The following is a 17,604-nucleotide window of genomic DNA, read 5'->3' on the forward strand; positions in this document are numbered from 1 at the left end:
TGCGGTCTCTTCCTGGCTTGTAGCGGTCGTATTTCCCTTGTTAGATGAAAACCCAGTGCCCTATTGGTTGTTCGACCCACACCATGTTGGTAAGGTTCGCCCAGTTCCACGGATTGTAGACAGCAAAAGGTGCGCTTCCATACTGCCACGAGATCGGACCATTCTCTTGCAAGAAGCCCTCGAGCGAAGAGCACCCAGGTCCTCCATTCAACCAGATCGTAATCTCGTCATCGGCATCCTTGTTCTCAGACGGGAAGAACCAAAAGTACATGGAACTGTCGTTTGCCTTGTCGCTGATCGGAAGAAGTCCGGCGTAGGATTCGCCAATGTCAAAGTTCACATCTTTGGCGTGAGGTCAGTAATGATTCATGCAGAATTCATGCGTCGGAGACTTACCTGGAATAGCTCCTGCCGTGCCGTTGACAATGAATTCTATTACTCAATGTCAGTCATGGAAAATTTCACGAGGTGCGATCCCTTACTCTTGGACGCTTCGGTATTAATGATCGACGTCGCCTCACGCTTCACCGACTGCACATTGCGCAACGGGTGTGGACGAGCAACGCGCGGTCTCGGGGCCTCTTCTCTCTTTCCAACCGACTGCATGCTCCTACCAGCAACGCTGGCAGTAAGGCCACCAATGGCCAGAAGTGAAAGAAGCTGCATGATGGGTACCGTCGTTCAGCTTGACTTGTCGCGGGTGAAGACAGAGACCACGAGGGTAATTAGGTCCTCAAGTACTTCTAGAAAAATGTGGCGCGAGCTGTAGGACCGACGTCACTCAGCACTAGATCCTAACCGTACTTCGCCCTGGCAGGGATTACGATAGTCGACAGCGCGGATAGCTTCAAGCTCGATTAGGCAGGACATATTGGAAGGCAACAAATGTGATTGTCGCCACTGGGACATCCTTAACAAGTCTTCCCGTGTCGTAGAAGTTCCTATGCAGCATCAAAAAGGCATTGATGTTTGTCGACACACCGTTGTGGTCTCGCAGATGCTGCACATGTGCACGCATGCATGCTGTCGACAGGGAGGTGGGGGAGTTCAAGACACCCGACCGATTCAGGCACACGACCATGTCGCTGGACCGAAGCTAAGCAAAGAAGCTCAACCAAGTCGTCCGCGCGCCAGTCAAGCCTCTGGAGACCCGCTCGTGGTCGCAACTGATAAACACGAGCCAGGTCATCGGGGGCAGCTGTTCAGGAGCACCCGCATAGAGAATAGCCGGCCCGAGCCAACCAGATCATGTCGACCAGACCTACGCCTACTTTAGGTTTAGAGCTTTCTACGAAATCCCTTTATCTCTCTTTTCATTAACTTTGCAATGCCACAGCTATGTAAAGCAAGACAGAATTAAGATTTTTTTTTGGACAGAAACAAGGCTTTTGCCTTCGAAGGAAGAAATCGTGACCTATACTTAAAAGGATTTGAGAGACAGAAAGGTGACTTTTAACGCGTTAAATTGAGTGAGTTAGGGAGGTGTAGATTGTTATCTATGTGGGTGCGCCTTGACAGCTGCCGTCATCGGAAATTGTCGCTTCATTTTAGACTGAACCAGCTGATTAGCCCGAACGACTCTTGTCGTGATTGCGAGGGTTTCAGAGAAGCACATTTCTCCCTCAATGATCCCGGCAGCATTCTTGTCAATCTCTGGAGTTCTGCGCCGTTGCATGCCGTGCCGCGCAATGAACTTGTCCCGTCGAGACGCCTGAAGCCGCCCGGTGGTAGCATCCCCCTCGTCCTCCTTTGCGCTCAGTCCACGGATCATCAAAACTTCATCCCAATTCGTCACATTTCGCCGCGCAGGATTTAAGCAAGGCCGAGCGCCCGCAGCCAATGCTTGGGGTGCTTGCCGCCGATAAGGTGATTGTTGCGTTAACCAAATGCGGAAGCTGGCGAGGGATCGTTTTGTGGCGCTGTGGAGACGGCAAAATGTTTGTGCATGAATCGAAGGTACAACGCGGAGACAGCAATAGTTACGAGTGTAAGTGTACAGACAGACAAGAGGTGAGGTTGCGCGAAGGTTTACGGCTGGTAATAAGGTAGCGGTAGTGGCGTACGGCGGTTGTCAGCATTTCGGATAGGCGCTATGCTGGGGTTGCTCGGTCACCAGCACAACAGTCAGCACATCACATATCAATCAGACATTCCCATGAGTTTGTAAAGAATAACATTGAGCCATGCCATCAATATGTAAGATGCATTTCCACAAAAGTTAAGCTCTTTTCCAGCCTAGACCTTGCCCGCAAGACTACGACGCCCAGTGCCGTATCCACTGCCTGTCGCAAGACGCAGCAGCTTCTCGAAATCCGGTGTACCGTGTCCAGTCACGGGATCCCACTCAACCGTCGCATTCCATGATGCATAAGGCACGCGCGGTGATTTCAGGCCCGAGTAAATACTACGGCCCACGCAGCCCGTTGAGCCTCCGTTGACGATGTCGTTGAGACCCTGGTAGCCCACTGTGTAAATCCAGGGGTTTAAGAAACCCATCTGTGACATGCCAGCAGCTTTCCGGGCGTTGTTGAGCAGTGCAACAACCGATGCGAAGACGGGCGCGGATGCACTGGTTCCTCCGACAGGCACCGTGACGCCCTTATCGACGACGCGGAATCCAAGACCTTGCGCCGCAACGTCCGGGAAACCACGGCCAGCGGCGTTGTAGAGACCATCCCACTGGCTTCCGAGGCGCTTGAGGTAGTTGGTGACAGCCTTGTCCTGGTATGCGGGCCGCTTCCAGAAGTCTGAGAATCCGCCTGAGGAGAAGTAGACGGCCCGCTCTGGCTGGACGTTGAAGGTGCCGCCAACAGATGTAACATATGGGCAAGATGCAGGAAAGATGGCCTGGAAACGAGTCGTGTTCTTGCCGTCGTTGGTCTGGCAGGCTGATCCTGGGCCGGTGTCGCCGCTGGAGAAGATCACAGATACACCGCGAGTACCAAGCTGACCGATCATATCACAAACCTTGTTAGCGTACGGGGCGCCGACAGATTGCTCGCTCTCCCCATACGACGTGGACAAAACAGATGGAAGCTTCTCGTTCTCGAGGCTAAGGAGGTATGTGAAGAACTCCATATAGGGCTCGTTCTCGTTGTCGGCTGCACTTGGCTGATCCAGATCAGGAATATGGCTACCACGACCCGCGGTGCTGAAGAAGCTGGTCTTAATGTTGGGGCCGACAAGGCCTGCCGTGTACTGAATGTCCAGGTTGGCCTCGACACTGTCATCTGTCGAGTTCTGGTCGTTCAAGCCACCTTTACAGAATTAGCATGCATGAGCGCGGGGCATGATAGCAATAGACGTACCAGCAACAAGAGTGTAAGTGAAGTTGGTTCCCGCAGCCTTCGGTGCGTATGTGGAAGTGAACTTCACAAAGTCAGAGTAACGGGCATATTGCTCAAGAAAGCCGTTGACACCAATAGACACTGGCGCACTTGCGTCGACCTCGTAGTCGGCAAACTTGTAAAGGTCTGCAAGACAGCTGGGAGTCACAGTCGTGTTGCAGGTAGCATTAACAGCCGCAGTCCTGACAGCCGATCCCTGAGTGAAGACCTGGCTACGCTCAGGCTGAAGCTGACCGAAACGAGTGATGGGGTGGATCATGTCGATATGGCGGCGAATCTCCTTGGGAACCGAGTAGCTCAATGAGCGCACCTTCTTCACGTCCCGTCGGGTCTTGCTCTGGTAAGTACTGAACTTTGCACCCATCATCTCCTCGGCGCGCTTAACAGGCGCGCGGAAGCTGATCCACTCGCCATCGTTCGCAATATCTCTCGACTCGATACCGGAAGCCTGGAGCCAGCTGAGGACGGCATCTGAAGACTCTGCGCGCGGCTTGATGAGGTCCTTGAGCTCGCTACGCTTCAAGTGCTGGCCGTAGTTCGGAGAGCTGGGAGAAGAGACGTCCATGAGCGTGCGCTCGAGCAGAGAGCTGTCGGCCTAGGAAAGATTAGCACGCGATTCGATTCGGGGCAATCTGAACGGAGGTCCATCTTCGAGACTCGAATGACACACCACCACTTCGGATCATTACGATGAACACATACGGAGCGCACCGCAACGCGGAAATGCATCTTATGGTCTGCCGAGGGCGCTCCTACGTCGCTCCAGCCCTCAGGCACGCGGCGAAGGTGCTCAACAGTCTCGCCTCCATCCTCAGGCATGACGAAGGAAGTCCTTGCGCCATTGACGCCGGCGACTGCCAGTAGACCGGCAATGAAAGCGTACTTCATGATAAAGTTTTTCTCGTAAGGTCCGGTGTCGAAGGAGTGACGAGGTAGGAATGAGCGACCTTTATACCTAACAGAGATCCCGCAGCCTTAGACCCCTCTCAGCCAAGATGTGAAAGAGTAGTGAGAGAAGCTTGTCAAACGGCGCCGCGCTCGTTATAAATCCGCAACCTGGTCGTGGACGCCCCATTAGCTCCTCGGCACACATACACATAACGATAAACAATGCTCTCCGAATCAAGAAGGCGCATGTCTGTGGCGTGTTTCACGCAGGTCCGGGATCGACATCTCAGATGCAGGGTTACAACAGGACCTGTGCAACGTGTGGAGTGAGGAGCATCCCGAGGTCATGTTAGGATTGGCCAAACCCGAGGGTCTGTCATTGGAGGGAGGTCACCACTATATTAGCCACTATTGGACGCCTTGCACGTCGATGATTTAGTGCTATGGAAGCAGCGAGGCGACGCTGTTCTTGGGTTTACCCGCGGGGGCAACGGGCTTGGCACCAGCTCGTCATGGGATCATAATCTGGATGAACAGCATCTTGTATTGTGGGTCGTCACCGTGAGAATGCTTGGTGTGGGAGTGTGGGAGCCGGATAAGGAGAATGCTTGGGACGCTTGGTGAGCTTCGGAGAATGTGCGCTGCTAGTGTTGAAATCGGGCCTCGGACATTGACGCTGAACCTCTGAGCCGCATCTTGTCTGCACGTCGGCCATGCTGCGATCAATCGATCAACCACCTGCCACATGAAACGTGCGACTTGCAGGGCAGTGACATCGCAGATTGGTGGATCACGTAATTAATGACCCTGATGGACTGAGCGACTTCAACCCTTTGTGTCGGGATCTGCACAGCTTGCTCGGCATTGTACAGCGTCATGATGGGATGAGATGAAGAAAATTGGAGTTGCGAAACACTTGACACTTATAATAGCCTGGTTCCCGGATCGGTGGAACTACAGTATCGCACGCGCCTGGAGCAAGGCACACCCGTCCGACCGCGCCCAGCCAATTACCCATCTCGGACTTCGTCTTGAACCCACTGTGCCTGGTGTTGAGCCATGTTGCCGATCGCGGGCTGTCGCACCACACTTGCAGCTACCTGCGGTGCGCCTAAACCAAGCTGAAGAGGTGTAAGGGTGTGTGAAGTCGTGTTGCTGTGGAGACGTTGTGCGAGGTCGCATTCCGCAAACGTACAACTATCTTGACTATTGCGCATCTTCTTCTACAAAACCACTGGTGTCTACGCTCTGTCGCTGGGATCAGCACGGCCCTCGAAGCCATTTTCCAAGACTGCAATCAGCTCATCAAGCTGTTTTACTACAAGGTCAGTGTGCTCGTGGTCGGCGAGGTGTTTGTTCACGTCGTTGACCAGCAGCACAGTCGCACAGCCTGCACGATGTCCAGCCGTCATATCATCGATTGAATCACCCACCATGATAAGACTGTCACCTCCATCTTCGTGCATCCATGCCTTAGCGATATGCAGGATGCCGGCAGGGTCGGGCTTGGGTGGCCTGAACTCTCGCGTGACAATCGGGCTGAATTTGGACGAGGGTAAGAAGGTTGTGAGAAGATGTTCGACTGGCGCATCGAAGTTGCGCGTACAGATACCTTTCTGTATGCCTCGCGAATCCAGGTAGTCCATAAGTTCGACGAGGCCAGCTTGTGGCTGTTGGCTCTTCATGGCCGTGCGCTCGATGTTGCGGATCTTCTCGTGCGCCTCTTCTTGCTCCGTTTCAGGGAGCGAGTAGATGTGGTCGAGGATGTCTGTGGGCTTTTCAATGTTGAGGGCCGCACTTTAGGTATGCAGTCAGCACCGGTCCCATGTTGTGCATGCCCGCGTTGCCTTACCGCATCTCTGCGAACATGTAGTTCTGCGGCAGACCTGTCTCTGTTAGGCGGGAAAAAACATTCGAAGATCGATGTGACTCACATAGCGTGCCGTCAACGTCGAATACGATGCCTTTCAGCTGTGGTCTTTTGTCTCCCTCTTGACTTTTGGCAGGATCAAGAGGCGCAAACCGCCGAGGTCGCACCGTTCGCGCCATTGAACTGAGCCTGCACCCACCCTTCAAATGCCGGGCACTGATTCTTGGGATTGAGAGAGGCGATGAAGCAAGGAGCCTGGGGTGATTAGAAGGTCGGAAGAGAATGCCAATCATCGTTGTTGAAGCGGGTGTTGGGGGCCCCTGCGATTTTCGCATCTACAAATCGTCACCATTGGCTCGTCAGGCCCGCTGTAGCGGGGCGCCCTCTCCGCGTTTTCCTCCCCATCACCTTGCGTCTCTCCTGACATCAGCCTGTACGCGAGTTCCATTGTTACCATTATGTGGCCAATACGCCCCTGCCTTACAACTATGCCGTGCTTTTTCTCATGCCCGTTCCACATAAACAGTACGACGACGCCAAAGATCATCGCGCAGCTTATGAAGCCTCATGAGTGCTATTCTAACTTCTCTCGCTGGTTTTGCTACTATGTTGCAACAGCGCTTCGCTCTGGGATGTGGTATCCAAATTCTGCTTCCTTTGGGGGCCGTACAAACATCAGAGTGTGCAAGGCGCTGGCAATCATTGCTTGATTGCATGTCTATGAGGCGACACTCTGTTCATCGAACCATCCCCAACCTTGGATCAGTATGCTCATTTCGAAATTATTGCTAGTTCTTTCGACAGGCTGCGCACAGCCTTCAAATGGAGCAGAGATAGAAGTGCCGGCCGCGATTTCGAACCGCACTGGAGACGCATACTGCTGTGATCATGCCCAGCCAGCATCGAGTACGAATGACCAGGACAGTACCGAGACCGCCAGCTACGTCCAGCCTGCAAGTGTTCTCCAACTTGACTTTATGTTGCTCCTAAGTTTTGGCCTGTACTGCCCCTGTCACGACTGGGTCGTTTCTACTCCCCATTTTCCGCCGCGTGAATGCCCTCAGAACAGTGTTACTTACACTGCTAGTCACTGCCTCGCTTCCACTGATGACCATGATAGCGAAAATTCTTGCGCCTGAGTTCCGAGCTGCTTTACGAATCGTTGGTCGCATTGTGGAGCTTGGCCTGTCCTGTCTGAGGCGCTGATCCCGGGTCGTGATTGTCAACCACTCTTCTGTTTGTTGTCTCAGCAAGTTCTTTGACAAGCTCTCACCTCTCGAGTATCACAAACAGCTTGGTCCATCAGGTTCCTCACCTTGATCATTAACACGCTGCTCTCAGACAAGAGACTAAGTAAAACTTTCTTTTTCTCCTCATTGTCGCTCCGCAAACGCCCTTCACCACGCACTCGTCTTGTGGCTCTGCAAGAATAACATGGCATGTGTTGAAGAGAAACTGGAGCTGCGTAGGCCTTGTTTTACTTCTCAATTTTTCAAACAATGTGACAACCGAACCAGTCCAATCACTTGCGTGTTATCCTAATCAACGTACAGCCTGGTCCTTCTCAGGACTAAGATCTCCGCACCTCTCACGAGGCTAACTGATCTCAAAGCTAGTGGAGTCGCCGCTCCGCCTGATTACCTCAGTGAACCTGCACCTGTGTCGAGGTGTCTCTTCCTTCCATCAACCCATCAAACCATCCGACACTGTCCTGTTCATCTGTTGAACATGACAGGTATCGATAAAGCCGACGCGAATGCTTGCGCCATCATCGCCGACAGGATTGCGCCTCGCACGTTCACACGAGAAGCGCGTAGGAGACATGACGGACTCAAACTGCAGCGAGTGGAGCAGTATCGAAAACAGATTCTCGCAAGACTGCGAGAAGCTTGCCCAACCGACGAAATTGCCAATGAAGCCGTAACCAGGTTTCGCGATTCTGGCCGAGCATTCTGCAACACACGCAGGCAGTGGCCATAGTGATTGGAGGCCCAGGATGTAAGTGACGAGGACGATTATGGTCTGCGAGACGCATGGCGGTCGCTGCTCAATGACGATGCCGCCTACGGTGGCAGATTCGTTAGATGCCCCGAACAGCTTGCGGCGGAGCCCTCGATGTTGCAAGGTCTATTCCATCCATTGCTTATCGCTTTGTTAGCATATCGCATGGGTGGTGCAGTCAACGCGGTCTTGACCACACAAGCACGCCAATGGAAGCTCCCTGAGCAGTCACAGTCGGAAGACGGACTGGAAAATTTTCATGTTGAGGGCAATGAAGACGATGTCTTCAGCGGTCACCGAATGGCGCTGCTTTGGGAAGAACGAGATGGCAAGACTAGAGGCATTTCCGGCACCCATCACGTATTCCGCGGTTCCGAAGGCCTTCAATCACATGCACTCCAGACCATTGGTCACTTGGATGAAGCCGAAGCTGTATTGCCGATGACCATGATATACGACTCCAAGAACGCGACTATCATGTACCAGTGCTCGGAGAAAGATGCCGTGCGCCACGGCATTAGCCTGGACTTCTCTCTAGTGGCACCCGACGATGAAGTCAATCTTTTGTCTAATCGTTCCGAAGTGGTACATTTGGAACCTACGCTGGGTGGATTGCTCCTCGATTTCCCAACATCGAGGTACTACCATTACTTCCACAAGCTACTGTTCGAGGACGATTCAGTTCATGCAATCGTAAGAAAGCTGTGCTGCCTCAAGGTGTCTGAATCCACGGGTAGTGCATCGCAGAACGAAGCCACGCTACTGAGGCGTTGTGAGCTTTATAACCAAGAGAACACAGTTATGATCCCGCCGGGATATTCTCCACCTGGCCGACGACGTAAGCATATCGCGCGGGATTTACCCCTCAGCACTATACCGCAGCGCTTTGATCCTGAAGGCGCGGCGAGACGTTCATCTCACTCTGGGCGCAGACATTATACCCCAGGACGCCATCGAGGACAATCGCAAATGTGCACGCAAATACATCCGAAACATGTCAGGTGTGGAAGTAGAGAAGCGACTCGAAAGATACGCACAGGATCTCAGCAACACGTTCCATTCTTATGGAGATCTGATTCCAACCAAAATTCTACAATCCATGGCAACAACGATCGAGTTAGGCGCTGTCGAAGCTACCGCTAATGGCTTCATCGACGAGACCTGTGTCTTGATCTCCCTTCCCTCCTTTGTTGTAGCCCTCGGCCAAGCTTTGAACGGGCCTAAAGCAGCCCAAATGGAATCGACTCCGCAAATCGACGGGCTCGATCTCCAGATATACCGAACAAGGTGTCTTTATTTGTTCTGGTGCGCGGACTGGTTGCTTGAATACCTCAGGACAGCGAAGCAGGGATTCTGCCCGATGGAGGTCGAGGCTGTATACATCGCATACGTACGGAGGAACCTCAAGCTCATGGCGTCGAAGTTGCTGAGAAACTGGGTGGCCTGGGGCATGTTTGTGGAGACAATCTCGGGGGCGTAAGGGTTAGCACAGCCAAGACCTGGGGTACATGGTACGCACGCTCTTGAGCTCTACTAGTAGCCGAAGCTAGGGGCAGTTGACAGGCTCACCTTACATCAAATGGAGCAAGCATTGCCATCTATTCGGACGTTCTTCGTCGTATTTGATTGTTTCGAAGCGGTTCACTCAAAATGCGACAGATCTAAATCTGCCGGTCGAATACCAACAGCCTCTCCGTGCGCAGAGACGTGAACATGTACGAATACTGCCGGTTTCTTACCTTGTCAGTTCCGCTGAAAGCGCGAAAAGTCTATGCTGGGCTAGCTATGTAGCTAGTCGATAATAATCACTGCAGTCAACTCCATGCCATTCGTGGAAACTACTTGATGAGCTCGAATCCACGCGACATAAAATAGAATCACGCGGAGATACGTTTTGGGTAGTCGCGACGATGGTCGTGGTGTTGAGCGACTCGATTAATCTGCACGGAGCCTTGCCCGGCATCACTCCAGACCTCTTCGGTCAACCCCTCTTGTCATGCAAGTACATTCCATCAATCAGAGACGTTGCACCATCTGCATCCTGTTTCGCGTCCGAGCGCCATGTTTTCTAGAAATGTGCGATTGATCCACCAAACAGATGGGATTGTGGCGTCCGCACGCGCGTTCGTTTCACCATGCGCCTCCCGAAATTTGACAGGGCAGGGATGCTCCCGTTCGCGCATCGACGGGCGGCACGCGATCCTGCTGCAAAACCTGCGTGATAAGCGAGCTTAATGGCTGGATGCTATTATGAAAGTTTGATACGATGACATCTGCTTTCTTTAGTTTGAAGAGGCAAAAGCCGATGGCGCGATGGCAAATCTCAATGATGATAGCGGGATAGAACCGTCTTAGAACATCTAGAGGCACACTTTGCAGAATGATCATACTCCATGTTAACTGTCGTTCGGCGTCACTGCATTAGCCCCATCATCTCCACACCCACCCTTAATCTAGAAGAACCCAAGCCTTGCCCAGAACGACAAGCTTCGGAAGAAATTCACAATGCCCACGACTCTGGTTTACGACTCAAGCCGGTAATACCGGAGGCGCTTTCAACTGTATAAGTATAACGATGAGATAGTGGCTTTGATGATGCATCAAGCGTTCAGTTCATTCTTTACTACCAGCTCCTTCATTTTTGCAGTCTCTCTAATTTCTATCACTCAACATCATGGTCGCCATGCAGGTCACATCTCTTCTTCTCAGCGCTGGTGCGCTCGCGTACGCAGCACCTTCGAGCCTTGATGCTCGTGCGGGTTGCACGTTTTCTGATGCGGCTGCTCTCGCCAGTGGCAAAGCATCTTGCTCAGCCATTATCATCAAAGACATGACAGTTCCAGCGGGCACGACCCTTGACTTGACCAAGCTCAAGGACGGTACAACAGTGAGTGCTGATATGGATTGCCAGTGTCCCTTACTAATATCCGTAGGTCACCTTCCAGGGAACGACTACCTTTGGCTACAAGGAGTGGGAAGGCCCGTTGATCTCAGTCTCTGGCAACAGCATCACTGTTACCGGAGCTACTGGCCATCTCATTGACGCTGCTGGTGCCAAGTGGTGGGACGGAAAGGGCAGCAATGGAGGCAAGACTAAGCCCAAGGTAAGCATATATTTTATGTTGTTCCAAGAGTATACACTAAGATAGCAGTTCTTCTTTGCACACTCCCTAACATCCTCTCGCATCACCAACCTCAACATCAAGAACACTCCTGTTCAAGGCTTCTCCATCAACCAAGCCACCAGCATCACCCTCGACCATATCACCATCGACAACTCTGCGGGTGACGTAGCGAATGGCGGCCACAACACCGACGCCTTCGACGTCGGTAGCTCGACTGGCGTCACCATCTCCAACGCCAACATCAAGAACCAGGACGACTGTCTCGCAATCAATTCCGGTTCGGATATCACCTTTACTGGTGGCATCTGCAGTGGAGGTCACGGTATCTCGATTGGCTCCGTAGGCGGCCGCTCCAACAACATCGTCAAGAACGTAAACATCCTCAATTCTAGCATCTCCAACTCGGACAACGGCGTGCGCATCAAGACCGTCTACGGTGCAACTGGGTCTGTCAGCGGCATCACCTACAAGAACATTAAGCTCTCGAACATCGCAAAATACGGCATTGTGGTTGAGCAGGATTACCAGAACGGTAGCCCGACTGGCACACCTACTGCTGGTGTGCCGATCACCGGTTTGACGATCCAGGATGTCACGGGAACTGTTGCGGCGAAGGGCACGAATGTGTACATTCTTTGTGCTAAGGGTGCTTGCTCGGGCTGGACATGGGCTGGCAACAGCATTACTGGTGGTCAGAAGAGCTCTAAGTGCTTGAATGTCCCTGCTGGTGCTTCTTGCTAAGTGCCTCAATCTTGAGGGGTTGCTTTGTTTGGGCATGCCCATCAGACAGGGTAATGTTCGTGGCAAGTGTGTCGCACGCTTGTCGTTCAATTCTTGTAAATCTTAATTTAGTATATATTTCCTCAATGTCACTGACGGATCTTTGACGTTTCGATTCAGCTTGCTCACCAATACAGAAACCAATATGGTACGGGCCGCCCACTGCACCCACATACAAGAACTGCGTTTCCCCAATTTGCGACGCAACTTCTAGCAGCAAAGCCCTCCCTTCCATGAAAATGTTCGTGTGAGCCATTATGTGAACGAAATATTTCGTTTGGCCTCTTTCACCATGTTGTCATAATAGGGCGCACGTGATACAGCGATGTACGTATCTGACAACCGACGCTCCCATCTTCGACAACGCACCAAATCAACTCGATGTACGATTTTGCGACTCCTCTCTCCGATCGTTGTGAGCCTCAAAGTATGGACAAGAGCAATATGGCCACTGAAGGGAGCTATACGGGCAAGCTGGCGCTCGCAACACTTGCCGCAGATCTGGGTGTCACCGCTGGCGTACTTAAGGTCGTGCTCGAGGAAGCCTTTGATATCATGCAAGACACCAATACCGGTGCACCTGGGCTCTTCCTCCACATGGCATTGGCTCGGAGAGGCTATCAAGTCGATGGACAAGTCTTGTACACCAAGATCAGCCAGTTCCGCAACATCTTTGCACGATCGTTGAGCGACGCACCAGGTCAGAATTGAAACTCACCATCACCGTGTATAGCCGCTGACATTTTAGCTCGTTTACCTTATTCTCAACACTCGATCGTTCAAACGAGCCCGAACTCTTACCAGGCGATGAGTGCAGCCACTGTGCGACCGTCGATACCGCAGCCGCAGCACACGCAAGCTGCCATGACCTGGCGCACCGACTCTCATCCGCAGACATTGAGTGATGCGCCCTCGATGGCCTCGCATTATTCTTTTGGTGCTTTCCATCATCAGCCCGTATATAATCAACAACAGCCCACGTATATTCACCAGCAGGCCATGCAAACACACCATCAGCCCGCATATACCCATGGCCGCACTTACCAACATCAACAACATTCAGACTGGGATCAACAGCTATGTTATGCGAGCCAGGAGGATTCTGAAAAACAGTGGCGTTGAAGCTTAGCTTCGCGGTCAGCTGTTGGCTGTGAAGTCCAGGGGAATGGGCGCGCAGCGAGCTTACTACAGTCTCTTGACACGGTGTAGACTTATTATGAATCTTCATAATGCCAACTACATGATTCTCTCACACTCTGTCTTTAATACCTTCCCAGATGGCATGTCATCAAAGTGCTTCTCCCCGTTCGCTATCCTCAGTCACACATGTTAATACCACCTCCTGAGTATCTCTCATGCTCTATTTGCGTGGTCACCAAGTGAGCTGGTGTCAATAATCAGACCTATAACAAAGGCCACGAACACCCTCTCTGCTTGTTCGCTGACTACCAGAACTGTCGAGGTGAATCCGTCTTTGTGCGGGGCAGCCAGTCGTTTGTCCTTCTGCCCTTCACACATGGTCGACTTATGTCCGTCACCGTGCCTCCTAGCAATCCGCCTTTACCTCGTGTCTCTCCAGGGAACATATAATCCACGCCACCCCCACTACGATCTCTCTTCGTCCAGCTAGTACAGCCGACCTAGAAGAGCAATTAACCCAGTTGATAATCTTCCAGGATGTCCAACTACGATTTTCCGGTGAGCAACGTGTGCCTCTTCGATGTTGCTTGAACATGTCTAATACCAATCTTCAGGAACCTTTTGAGGACTCCTATAGCCGCTACATGGCTAATCTTGCGCGAGTCCATGCACAGCATCCAAGTACGCAACGAACACAATTTACTCGGGCAATTATACTAAGTCTTCGGTAGATGAAGTCCAGGGCAACTCGATGGCTCCAGCTCAGCCCGGACGCGTTCAATGCCCTGATTCCAGTAAGCCCGCATCCCCCATAACGATTGAGTAACATCCCGCTAATGAATCACCTTCCAGACTCCCCTCCTCAAGCTCAGCACGCTCAGCCAGGCGGCTCCGGCTCCACCGACCCTCCTCGCCAGCTTCAAGTCCAGCAATCTGTATCAGGCGGATTCGGCTACGCCCAGCCTTCCCCCCAAGCCCAGCAAGGCGGCTACAGCCAGCGCTACTCCAACTCTCCGTCCCCATCTCCCGACTTCTCGCCTCCGACTCCCTCCGCCCCGTCTTCGCGAACTTCTCGCCCACCCAGGGGCGACCGCAGCCGACCCCGAGAAATCATTCACCTGCATCCCGGGTTCACTTGGAACCGCGAGAGCCTAGCGCTACTCTGCAAGAGCAAGGAGGTTGGCAAGAAGGGCTTTGGACTGATTGCCAACTCGGGCAAGTTTCCGGGCAAGACGGAGAAGGAGCTGCAGGATACATGGGCGACGCGTAAGATGGAGGCGAAGGAGTACTATCATGATGTGTATCAGAAGCCGCGCCAGCGCTGAAGAGCGGAAGGAGGGGTTATGTATGGGGCTGGAGAGATTTGAGGGTTTGGAGAAGGGGATACGGGAGGGGATTGGGCTTTGCATGTGGACTGGATAGATTGTGATACGGCTAGATGGATGGCTGAGATACAATGAATCACACCAAGCTTGTCTCATATAATGCTTCAACGGTACTACGCTTCGTTAGTCCTTTGCCACAGATGTCATACATGTGTATTGACATACCTTGACCCAACCCATGTCCGCCGCCTTCTCGCGGAACGCTTGACGGCTCATATTAAGCCCGTACTTGCGAATGAGACCCGACTTCTTTTTTTCGCCGTTTACGATACTTCATTCCAGTTAGCAATGCTGTATCCAAGTTGTGCATGCCACTACAAACCAGCTGCGCGAGCCTTTGCCATAGGTGCGTGGGCGGGAGTAGTACACCGCGTCATGCGACATCGTGATGATAGGATTGGGCGAATTTGTTGTTAATTCGTTAGAGATGAAGAAGGTCGTCAAAATTAAGGTTGGGAGAATTCGAACGATGTGTGGCAGCACCCTGATGGCCGTCGCATAGCGGTCCAACCAACGTTTTGCCATCGCGCCATCAAGGTACTGCTGAGCGCGACGCAATGCGATGCGATGCCATCGGCAGGCCCAAGACGAGCAGATCCTTGTTGCGTGTGCGATACGAGTTAACGTGGGTTGCGACATCATGGTTGAAGATGGACTTGATTCCCTACGCTTGAACGCCAACGCTTCCCTGTACATATGTATAATACAAATTGCGCCCCATGCGCAGAATCATCAAATCGCTCTCGTAATCGCGTACCCCGTAAACCCCGGAAGCATCGTCTCGTCTCAATATTTCTTTCCATCAGAATGCCCCATTGACCCAGGGTGCCGTTCTGTCTTACTAATAATGTACCAGGCGTGGATGATGCCAGGAATCCAGCCCAAACAGCACAGAAGAATGTTGATGAAAAGGTCTGCACTGCATCCTCGTCGTATTGCAACCGGGAGGAATGGTAGCCATATTGCGAGGAAGTAGAGGAGAATAGTGCCCTGCGAATTTGATGAGTAGATGCGCTGGTTATGAGGTACCAAGACTTCATACTGTGCTTGATGGCATGGTATCGTTGTATGCAGTGTCGATTGATGTGGAAGATGTTGTTGAAGTTGCCCTGCGATATGTCTATGGTGCGTAGTCGATGTAAATAACAAACATATATGCATTCATGAGGAGTTCCCCAAGCTTATATGTCGCATCGCGCCCTCGCTGGGCACATTCGGGTAGGTGACGTTGCTCGAAACTAACTTTCTGGGCTCGGCTGCTTTCCGGTGGTTCCTATTCGCGTCTTTGCGCAGCAAAGCCGTGTGTTCCGTACGCCCAGCTTCACTTCATTCGACAGTCTGTCAACAATTTTGCTAATCGTGGCGCACGACGAGCATTGTCACGGACGTGGCGCAGCAGTGACGATGCACGTTTGTTGAGGCTGAGCGGAGTGGTGCAGCTGTGGTGAAGACGGGTTGACGGCACGAGGCAATGCCGAGCCATCCGAACGATCAAGATTGCGCTGACTGGTCATCTGTGGTTGCGAATTGCGCAACTAATGGCTTCCAGACATTCTCCTTCACATCAAAGTAGACGTACGCTGCGCCGAGCAGCAAGCTCAGTGTGTGAACCTGTACCTGTCAGCGTCAAACTTCGCTCAAGAAACGGATGCTCTCACAATAAAATCTGGCCGACTGCCACCTCCTTTCGGTGCCTTAATTTCAGAGACCAGCTGCCAGGCAACATATAGCACTCCACAATATTTTGCATCCATGCGGAATACCAAAAAGTTGGGCGTCCACACTTTCTCGTCGGGATACGCCATGCAAAATGCTCCAAGCGCAGCTGCAATAGCTCCACTCGCACCCATGTTGAGTGGTATACCTCTCACAGTGGTCCAGCGAAATACGAAGTGTTGCAGGAATGTGGTGATCAGGGGAATGGTAATGAGAAAGGTTGCGGCATGGAATGAGTCGTTGTCGAAGTAATGCACCACGCCAGGCAAGAACCAGCATAATCCGAAGAAGTTGTTGCCCAGATGAGCCCAATTGCTGTGTATCAACGGGTATGTAAACGCCGTATACCTCTTCTCGCCAGTAATGTGGATAAGTCTCTCCCATATCGGCAGCGGCGATTTTCTGAGAAAGTGCATCGCAACGCAGAGGACTGCGATGCCAATCGTGAGCTTGTCGAGCTCGGCCCAACCAGCCTTGACACCTTCTATCACAACGGTCGGCGTCATGTACCAGGTCTGGGGTATTTGCGCGCGCTCTGAAGGCGCAGACTCCTCAGTCGACTGCGAACCAAACTTTGTGTCCAGGAATGCGAAGACGCCATAGGTGCCAGCAACGGCAAACACAGTCCAAACGCCGGGCCAGAAGATTTTACGTCGATTCTTGACAATCCGGCGTTGTATCGCCAACTCCTCCTCATCAATCTCAACGGTCTTCGTTCCATCTTCCTTGGGTACAATTTGCGCCTCCACGACCGGTGCCGGATGTTCAATTTTTGGTGCCACAACCTTGGCTTCGATAGGGGCTTCCCTCTTGAGTTTGTTCACATGGTTCAACAAAGAAGCAGCCTTCTTAGATGTGGAGAGATCAGGCTGCAGTTTCCGTGTGTATGGTTCAGCATTGCGGCGAACTGTAGGCTTGATAGGTTTTGAGCCCTTGGGTAGTTTCTGTGGTCGACTCGATCGCGATGCAAAGCGTGCATGTGCGAACTTTTGTAGCGACCTAGCGTTCGAAATTTGAGAATCTGCTCGTATCCATCCTCCCGTTTGCATGAAACATCTTGTGATTGGTAGCTGGGGACAAAGTAGGAAAGCCATGGTGAAGTAATAGTGGAAAGGCTCCTCAAGATCACTACTCCCGCTAAAATCGAAATCTTGACATCGCAATCGATCCAAGGATCCCAGAGGTAATTTAATGTCGGCTCTTCTCGATAGAGTTCGAAGGTGTTTACGCGTTGCATGGAAACTTTAGCATCAAGGTTGAGATTTTAGCGAGACACGCCAAGTCACGTGACACAACCAGACCAATCAGGTTAGATATGGTCTCCTGTTTGCGATCAAGGACGGAACAATTGT

At 52.2% G+C, this 17,604-nt stretch overlaps 11 protein-coding genes across 11 annotated transcripts; 4 read left to right on the top strand and 7 right to left on the bottom strand.

Moving 5' to 3' along the window:
- Window positions 1-40: 40 nt before the first annotated feature.
- Window positions 41-666, bottom strand: SNOG_14757 (hypothetical protein; the record flags this gene model as incomplete). The annotated part of the gene is made up of 3 exons (XM_001804887.1): window positions 41-342; window positions 397-432; window positions 483-666. The coding sequence occupies 3 exons, from the start codon at window positions 664-666 to the stop codon at window positions 41-43; spliced, it is 522 nt and encodes a 173-aa protein (XP_001804939.1).
- A 1,569-nt stretch (window positions 667-2,235) lies between these two features.
- Window positions 2,236-4,235, bottom strand: SNOG_14758 (hypothetical protein; the record flags this gene model as incomplete). Its single annotated transcript, XM_001804888.1, has 3 exons — window positions 2,236-3,257; window positions 3,309-3,942; window positions 4,059-4,235. The coding sequence occupies 3 exons, from the start codon at window positions 4,233-4,235 to the stop codon at window positions 2,236-2,238; spliced, it is 1,833 nt and encodes a 610-aa protein (XP_001804940.1).
- Window positions 4,236-4,745: 510 nt separating this feature from the next.
- On the bottom strand, window positions 4,746-5,113 carry SNOG_14759 (hypothetical protein; the record flags this gene model as incomplete). The annotated part of the gene is made up of 2 exons (XM_001804889.1): window positions 4,746-4,973; window positions 5,042-5,113. The coding sequence occupies 2 exons, from the start codon at window positions 5,111-5,113 to the stop codon at window positions 4,746-4,748; spliced, it is 300 nt and encodes a 99-aa protein (XP_001804941.1).
- Window positions 5,114-5,476: 363 nt separating this feature from the next.
- Window positions 5,477-6,104, bottom strand: SNOG_14760 (hypothetical protein; the record flags this gene model as incomplete). Its single annotated transcript, XM_001804890.1, has 2 exons — window positions 5,477-6,032; window positions 6,088-6,104. 2 exons carry the CDS (start codon window positions 6,102-6,104, stop codon window positions 5,477-5,479), a joined length of 573 nt encoding a protein of 190 aa, XP_001804942.1.
- Window positions 6,105-6,823: 719 nt separating this feature from the next.
- Window positions 6,824-7,277, bottom strand: SNOG_14761 (hypothetical protein; the record flags this gene model as incomplete). Its single annotated transcript, XM_001804891.1, has 2 exons — window positions 6,824-6,985; window positions 7,185-7,277. The coding sequence occupies 2 exons, from the start codon at window positions 7,275-7,277 to the stop codon at window positions 6,824-6,826; spliced, it is 255 nt and encodes an 84-aa protein (XP_001804943.1).
- Window positions 7,278-8,271: 994 nt separating this feature from the next.
- Window positions 8,272-9,586, top strand: SNOG_14762 (hypothetical protein; the record flags this gene model as incomplete). Its single annotated transcript, XM_001804892.1, has 2 exons — window positions 8,272-8,878; window positions 8,976-9,586. The coding sequence occupies 2 exons, from the start codon at window positions 8,272-8,274 to the stop codon at window positions 9,584-9,586; spliced, it is 1,218 nt and encodes a 405-aa protein (XP_001804944.1).
- A 1,194-nt stretch (window positions 9,587-10,780) lies between these two features.
- Window positions 10,781-11,972, top strand: SNOG_14763 (hypothetical protein; the record flags this gene model as incomplete). Its single annotated transcript, XM_001804893.1, has 3 exons — window positions 10,781-10,993; window positions 11,040-11,210; window positions 11,259-11,972. 3 exons carry the CDS (start codon window positions 10,781-10,783, stop codon window positions 11,970-11,972), a joined length of 1,098 nt encoding a protein of 365 aa, XP_001804945.1.
- A 468-nt stretch (window positions 11,973-12,440) lies between these two features.
- Window positions 12,441-12,722, top strand: SNOG_14764 (hypothetical protein; the record flags this gene model as incomplete). Its single annotated transcript, XM_001804894.1, has 1 exon — window positions 12,441-12,722. The coding sequence occupies one exon, from the start codon at window positions 12,441-12,443 to the stop codon at window positions 12,720-12,722; it is 282 nt and encodes a 93-aa protein (XP_001804946.1).
- A 1,265-nt stretch (window positions 12,723-13,987) lies between these two features.
- Window positions 13,988-14,476, top strand: SNOG_14765 (hypothetical protein; the record flags this gene model as incomplete). The annotated part of the gene is made up of 1 exon (XM_001804895.1): window positions 13,988-14,476. One exon carries the CDS (start codon window positions 13,988-13,990, stop codon window positions 14,474-14,476), a length of 489 nt encoding a protein of 162 aa, XP_001804947.1.
- Window positions 14,477-14,553: 77 nt separating this feature from the next.
- SNOG_14766 (hypothetical protein) lies at window positions 14,554-14,978 on the bottom strand. The gene is made up of 3 exons (XM_001804896.1): window positions 14,859-14,978; window positions 14,702-14,807; window positions 14,554-14,649 (listed from the first exon to the last, which is right to left on the bottom strand). Exons 1-3 carry the CDS (start codon window positions 14,918-14,920, stop codon window positions 14,641-14,643), a joined length of 177 nt encoding a protein of 58 aa, XP_001804948.1. The 5' UTR covers window positions 14,921-14,978; the 3' UTR covers window positions 14,554-14,640.
- Window positions 14,979-15,172: 194 nt separating this feature from the next.
- On the bottom strand, window positions 15,173-17,346 carry SNOG_14767 (hypothetical protein; the record flags this gene model as incomplete). Its single annotated transcript, XM_001804897.1, has 5 exons — window positions 15,173-15,526; window positions 15,579-15,656; window positions 15,780-15,874; window positions 16,044-16,147; window positions 16,195-17,346. The coding sequence occupies 5 exons, from the start codon at window positions 17,344-17,346 to the stop codon at window positions 15,378-15,380; spliced, it is 1,578 nt and encodes a 525-aa protein (XP_001804949.1). The 3' UTR covers window positions 15,173-15,377.
- Window positions 17,347-17,604: the final 258 nt, after the last annotated feature.

This window comes from Parastagonospora nodorum (assembly GCF_000146915.1).
Source record: "Parastagonospora nodorum SN15 chromosome Unknown scaffold_33, whole genome shotgun sequence".
Taxonomy (NCBI): Eukaryota; Fungi; Ascomycota; class Dothideomycetes; order Pleosporales; family Phaeosphaeriaceae; genus Parastagonospora; species Parastagonospora nodorum.